General features: G+C 46.5%; 1 protein-coding gene across 4 annotated transcripts in view; it reads right to left on the bottom strand.

The window, feature by feature from the left end:
- Positions 1–600: 600 nt before the first annotated feature.
- The window catches only part of LOC135255165 (protein ENTREP2-like), a 129140-nt gene continuing 123043 nt past the window's right edge, over positions 601–6697 (bottom strand). For 3 of the 4 annotated variants that reach the window (XM_064335989.1, XM_064335988.1, XM_064335987.1), the window contains 4 exons: positions 4772–5488; positions 3793–3864; positions 1827–2158; positions 601–1373 (listed from right to left, as the gene is read on the bottom strand). In XM_064335989.1, the coding sequence (XP_064192059.1) occupies positions 1155–1373; positions 1827–2158; positions 3793–3864; positions 4772–5488 (1340 nt within the window). In that variant the 3' untranslated portion in view covers positions 601–1154. The remainder of the gene's footprint in view (positions 1374–1826; positions 2159–3792; positions 3865–4771; positions 5489–6697) is intronic. The other variant, XM_064335990.1, reaches the window with a different exon arrangement.

Below are 6697 nucleotides of genomic sequence, written 5' to 3'. Positions count from 1 at the left end.
TCAGGAACAGGGTTGGGCAGCCCTGATCTTGATGGACTGAGTTCTCTAGGCCAGGGATACTCTGGGCCATTAGTACTGCTGGTTTTCATTTCTCCCCTTCTAATCAAGGACAACTTTAAACCTGACACAGCAGGTAAATGTAATCTTTGTCCAATCAGTCACATTATAGAACTATGGACTATCAGGCAGAAGAGAAAACCAGCAGCACTACACCTTGAAGGCCAGATTTGAATCTCTGCTCTCTGCCGTGAAGATACTCCCCAGTCAATGCTCTTTTGTGACACAAAGTGCATATTTTAATATTATTGTATATAGGAATCTTCAGTTATATGTGTACATTAGAGCTGCGAATAATGTCCTTGAAAATTTGGCTTGCAAAAACACCTGGTTTTATTAAGAACATAAAGATATTGCAATATGAAATCTACTTGCTTAGTCAAATGGCTTTCCCTGAAATGTGTTAACAGATAAGTATTTGTATTGTTAATTATTACTGCATTGTGTCCTGATGCATGGTCATGGTTGTCTTCCTGATAATGCAGAAATACTGTAGTACCACACACAAACTGACACTTGTCTGAAGAGTAAAATAAGTCAGCCTCACAAAAACTTGTATTTTTATTGTAACACTGATAAGAACACACTGAGGTAAGTTATACAATCATATTTTTTTAAGTGGCTGACATCCACTTCAAGCCCACTCTTCTTGTCCCACTGTGGTTCAAGCACGATCAGCTAGCTGGTCAGATTCCCAAACACAGGGAATTTATGGGAGCTTCTGTGCTCTCAAAAGCTGTCAGATTCACAGTTTAGTTGAGCTTTTCAAATGTTGTTCATTTCTTTTTCGATATTATTTTTAGAAAATACGTCCCAGTTGCCTTAAGTTGAGCAGTTCCTCATCTTTTTAACCAGTTTGTTTTACAGAAAAAAACCAAACAAACAAAAAAGTCCCCTGAGGGCAGACATTCCGGGTCTTTTTGACCATGTTGGAAAAGCAGGTGTTCCTCTGGAGAATCCCCCCCTCCACCCTGCCGTTGGATGTACCCCCACCTCTGCTGATGGAGGAAGACAGACGCCTTCACCTTGGCATGTCTGTCTGAGGGGCTTTTACAGGAGACTATAGAATACGTGTCCTGGCGGATGTTGGGGGGGGGTCAGAGGATGGTCTCTCGGCACACGCTGATGAGGCTGTGAGGGCGGTCGGCGAGCGCGGGGCCGGGGGGGGTGGGGAGGACGGGGGGGCCAGGGGCCCGGCCCCGGGGCCTGCGCAGGGAGGCGGAGGGGGAGCTCAGGGCCCCGCAGCTCTGTAAGTGCAGGTCCTCCCAGGCGCGTTTCCTGGGGTTGCCTCCGGCGCGCTGCGACTGCGTCATCACCTGGGGAAAGAGGGAAAGTGCTGTCTTAGTCAAATTAGTCTAACAAGTTGACTAATTAAACTCATCATGGTCTCCTATGAAGACCTTGAATCATTCAATAAGGTGTTTTAGTGCTGAGCTAGAAAAAAAAGCCAGCATCCATGCCAGCCCTTCTAGGATAAGATCGAACACCTTGCTTGAAGCATAGTTTTTGCAGGGTATTATTCTTTTCAACATATTTTAAATCTTTTTTTTTCCCTGTTTGGAGCCATCAATCGCCTTTTTGTGGCAACTGCATGTACTTGTATGAGTGTTCTGGTGCAAAACTGGTTGGTAGGTGCTGCACACTGGTGGTTGTTGAGGTTAGCTGCCCTCTCCATTGTAAAGCCCTTGGAGAGCATGAGACGAAAGGCATCATACACAGTAAATATAAAGCATCTGTCTGTTCTCCCCTGAGGCCATCTCCACTCTCACCTGGTCAATGATGTTGGCGCTGAATATGGCCTCCTCCATGTGCCTCTCGTCCGACTTGATGACGAACTTGATGTTGTTGACCACCTGCTGGACCTCTGGAGGTAGACTGCAGCTGGAGTGCTCCAGGAATTTGGCCACCAGGATTTTGGTGTCTTTGTAGGTCTTGAGATCAGCCAGGGAGTGCGGGCGCTCGCTGGCGAGGGCGCGGTGAGGCTGGGGCTTGAGGCGGATGTCCACCTTGGCGCCCTCCTTTGGCTTCCTGCCCCCGAGGATGCTGGGCTTGGCGGAGGGAGGGAAGGACACCAGCACGGCCGTGTGCTCCGAACACGCGGCTGGAGCGCCCCACCCGAAACAAAGAAACAAATAAGCTTTTCTGAGCACACACACGCATACATTCACACGCATACATGCTCACACAAACACACACACACACACACACACACACATATACACACTTGCATGAGCTGGTGCAAGGTTAAAAAATAAATGCGTCTGAAAAACTGTGCTGGATGATGGAGTTCATTTTTTAACTATATTGTTTTCATTGGTCTTTGGTTTTGTCAGAATTGTTGCAGGGTGTAAACATGGTCTAGTAAAAAACACATCTTCAGAAATTTTACTTTGGATTTATCGTTCAGTTCCCTGGACGAAGGTCACAAAGAAAACAATTATGCCAGAAATGCAGATTTTCTTCTCTCCCTGGCCACTGGCATGTTTTGAGGACGCTGGCCCAGGGATTAATTAAATTGGATCTGCAGTGTGATCTGATATTAGGCAGAGGAATTCTCCCTCAGTCGGGTTGGTTTCAGTGCTGAGTAATGGCGGCATCAAGGTCAGACTGGTCAGGCTGTTTGATGTTTGGTTCCACCCCTTGGAACTTCACCTGGCTCACCCTGAACACTTAGAACCAGAGCCACAAAACACGAGCCGACATACCCTGTTCAGAAAGCCTTGTTACTGGATGATCTCAGGTAGCGTCAGCCATCTCAGAACCCGAGTCACCCTGACACCATTTAAACGCACTGGCCTTCATTCTCCATCAGTTTTTTTGTTTGTTGAGAAATTCTACTATTTTCTAGATGTTTGGCTTGGCTTGACTTTTAAAGAGATAGTTTACTCTAAGAATTGCAGCTATTCTTTTTTGAGAAATTCTACTATTTTCTAGATGTTTGGCTTGGCTTGACTTTTAAAGAGATAGTTTACTCTAAGAATTGCAGCTATTCTTTCATGTTCCGGAGCAAGACCTGTTAGTTTCCAGTATATCTCTGCAGCATATTATCGTACTAATCATTGTAATTGTGTTATCTGCATTATCATTATCGTGGCAGGTCAGTAAACATGTTCTTGTATCTCTCCGTTTCCCCTTATCATCCTTATTTTCCTTGTGTGACTGCTTAGCCACTTTAACGTGTTAGATATGAGGCCTTGTGAAGCCTTTTTGACGGACTAATGAAGTCTGAAAAAATATGCTGTGCAGAGTTGTCATTGTTGGGTCAATATATTTCTGGAGGCAAGAAAAAGGAAAATGAATAAATAACATTCAGAGGAGAACTCTCCCTTTAAGGAGTCAGGGAAGTTGTTTTTGTTTCACCCGAGCTGAGCTGATCAATTATTAAGAGTCGATCTGGGTTTGAATATTAAATGGTGGAACGCTAAGTAACTCTAGCGAGATGGTTGAATGCATTCACTAAGGCCGTTAATTAATCCAACTGTATAGTTACTGGTTCAGATGGAGAAAATACCAGAAACATCCTTGGCACCCCAGGACCAAGTTTACTTCTCCTTGTTGCAGGATGCCAGTTATGTGTCATGAGCTGTGTGGGTTTTGAGCGGTGATGAGCGTGTGTGAAAAACACACTGGCTGTTGTTTGGGTGTTTACAGGAAGGGAGTAAGAAGGGAGGGGTCATAATGCATGTGTGATAGCTGCAGACATTGTAGCTGCACGCACCGAGGCCAGAGAGTTACCTGGCTCTGGTGAGGTCTGTGGTGAGTCGTCAGCAGGTGGGTTATTAGCAGAGGCACAGCCACAGGAGTCACCTGCAGGGGGCAGCAGAGGGGTGGATAAATAGACAGGGCATACATATTGTTTAGACACAAGTAAATATCTTTAAACATGTGAAACAGCATGAGCCAAAGTTGCTGGAATACTGATCAAACAACTTTTAGTCTCTTTGGCCATTACCAATAATGTAATCTCCTGATCTGAATATTTGAGTATCAACGGCAAATAATTTAATCTTATTTTACATATCATCATCAAAAACAATGGAAAAGCACTGTTCAGTGTTATAGCTTGCATTATATCGGTGCACAAAACAACCACATTCTAATTTAAATTAAATTTCATAGGAGAAGTAATAAAATGAATGGCAAACTGTAATGTATGATATGACCCCACCTGGATCATCTCTGAAACAATGGCCTGAAGCCAGTAAGCATTTGCTTTTGAACTTTGAGGGTTCAGCAACTACCAGAACATTCTAAATCATGCTTGAGTAGAAAAAAGTCCTTGCTTTCATTAGTGAATACAATCAGTCAATTAATTAGTTTTTTATATCACCAGTTACAAACTTTTCATTTTGCACCACACAATATAGCCTGGTGACTAGAATAGTTTTCAGGTTACAGTCTAAGAACAACATGAGTCAGGTAGGGTACATATTTGGATTGCAGGTGACAGAACGAAAGGCTAAAAAGCAACTCTGAAGTCTTTTTTTAAACATCCAAACTGAAGTTATTGCTCCCCACAGGTTCAGCAAAGGTCATTCCTAATTTCCAGAGACCTTAAACTAAAAGCCCTTCTGCTGCTTTTAAGCTTGAAATTGAGAATCACATTGGAAAAACAGCATGTGATTGCAGGGTGTTATTTTTCTGGCTGACCGTGGGGCGGGTTTGGGGTTAAAGACTCGGTGAGAGCTGAAGGGAGGGATGGGGACTCACGTACTTCCAGAAAGGGAGGCACAGGAGACGGGGTCGCTGGTGGAGCGCACGATCCGGGCCAACTTACGGTACCTCCTGCCGGAGCGCGAGGCACGGGGCCGCTCGGAGGGGGAGGAGCCGGGCGGGGGCTGGGAGGCGGAGGAAGAGGAGGAGGAAGGGGACCAGACGCTGAAGCAGAGCTTGTGGCCGCGGGGCCGGGCGGGCGGGGAAGGGGAGGGGCCGGAAGCGGTCGGCGGAGAAGGGGAGGGGCCCAGAGCCGGGCCGGGCGGCTGCGGCGCGCAGGCCGAGGCAGAGGCGGAGGCGGGAGCGGAGGGAAGAGGAGGAGGCTGAGGAAGAACGAGCACCCTACTGGCTTTCTCCCAGCAGCGCCTGGGCGCGGTCCCCGCCGGCTCCTCCCTCTCCGGCGCGCCCACGTTCTCCGACGACCAGTCAGGGGACGGGTCCTGGGTGCGGGAGGACTCGCTGTGGCCGGCGTCCTCGTCCTCGTCGCCGTGGCGGCGGCGGGCGGGGCCGTGGTGGCGGAGCGAGCAGCGGGCGCTGTGCTCCAGGCTGGTGCAGCTGCCGTCGGTGGGGGCGGTGCGGGGCGTGCCGTAGGGAGAGAGGTCGGAGGCGGAGTGCAGGGAGCCCTGCACCTCCAGGGAGCACAGGTCCTCCGAGGAGCAGCTGTGGTCGGGGAGGTCCGCCACCTCCGACACCATGAGGGAGGCGCTGTCCACGGAAGCTGCGGGGGTCGGGGGCGAGGGACACGACAGAACAAAATAAAATGAATAAAATAAATGTTCAAAAACTCTCTAAATACCAGTAGAATTCTTGTGAAAGAAAATCAATATCTCCACCTATATTCAGAACAAAATTCTTTCAAATGGTCATTCATTTTGCGTAGTAACATATAGTATCTCCTCAAAAATTCTTGGGGATCTACAAGAATGTTTTCACATTTTACTGCCATCTACAGTTTTAAAGTGTCTACGCAGAATAAAATGCATGTTCAAAAGCACTCTAAATACCAGAACAATTCTTGAAGATTATGAAAGAAACGTCCATATCTCCACCTATATTCAGAACAAAATTTTTTTCAAATGATTGCACATTTTCAGTAGTAACATATCTCCTCGAAAATCCTCAGGGATCTGCCAGCATGTTTTCTTTTACTGCCATCTAAAGACATAAAATTTCTCAAGATTCTGCGCAGGTCTGCGTATGACCTGCAGGCACTCAGGCCCCTGTGCAGGGGTCCTCAGCATGGTCCTGCAGGGCGGTGTTGTCTGCTGTTTCTCACGTCACTCCATATTTAATTGGTTACTCGCGCTGGCCGTTTGCACGGTTCGCTCACCTAGACTGGTTTCTTGGGACCTGGCTTTCTTTGGGTCGCTGGTTTTCAGGTGAAATTAAAAACCAGCACACGCTCGAAGATGGGAGTTGAGGGAACCGGTCTAATTATTACTCAGAGGTGACCAACCCTGGTCCTGAGGCCCCAGTTATAAAACATTCACACGCGCAGATATGACGGTAAATCGCAAGTGCGCTGAAATTGTCAGAAAACCTGACGTTCTACGTTTATAAATCAAAATTCGAGGTTTACAATCTCCACACTATATGTTTAAACTATTCCTTGCGCTGTGCAGTTGTATTGCAGGCACAAGATACTCATTTCCCAGATCTCTTAGGAGGTGTCATATTACAAGAACATAAATTGTATGAATGGAACAGTGTAAATGCATCGGTTCCATTGTTAAATGCAACAGCAATATAAAACAGTAATAAAAAGGCAGCTACTGATACACAGGGTACCACTCACATTAATAATTGAACAAACCAAGGAATATTGCATGACACCACAAGAGAAACACAATATGAAAGCTCAGCACAAAGCAAGAAATCGCAGAAGCATTATCAATGTGAATAAGTAATATGAAATTATTAGAGGTAT

Source organism: Anguilla rostrata, chromosome 5 (assembly GCF_018555375.3).
Source record: "Anguilla rostrata isolate EN2019 chromosome 5, ASM1855537v3, whole genome shotgun sequence".
Lineage (NCBI taxonomy): Eukaryota > Metazoa > Chordata > Actinopteri > Anguilliformes > Anguillidae > Anguilla > Anguilla rostrata.
Note: the sequence above shows the minus strand (reverse complement) of the source record. Positions and strands in the feature narration are given on the sequence as shown.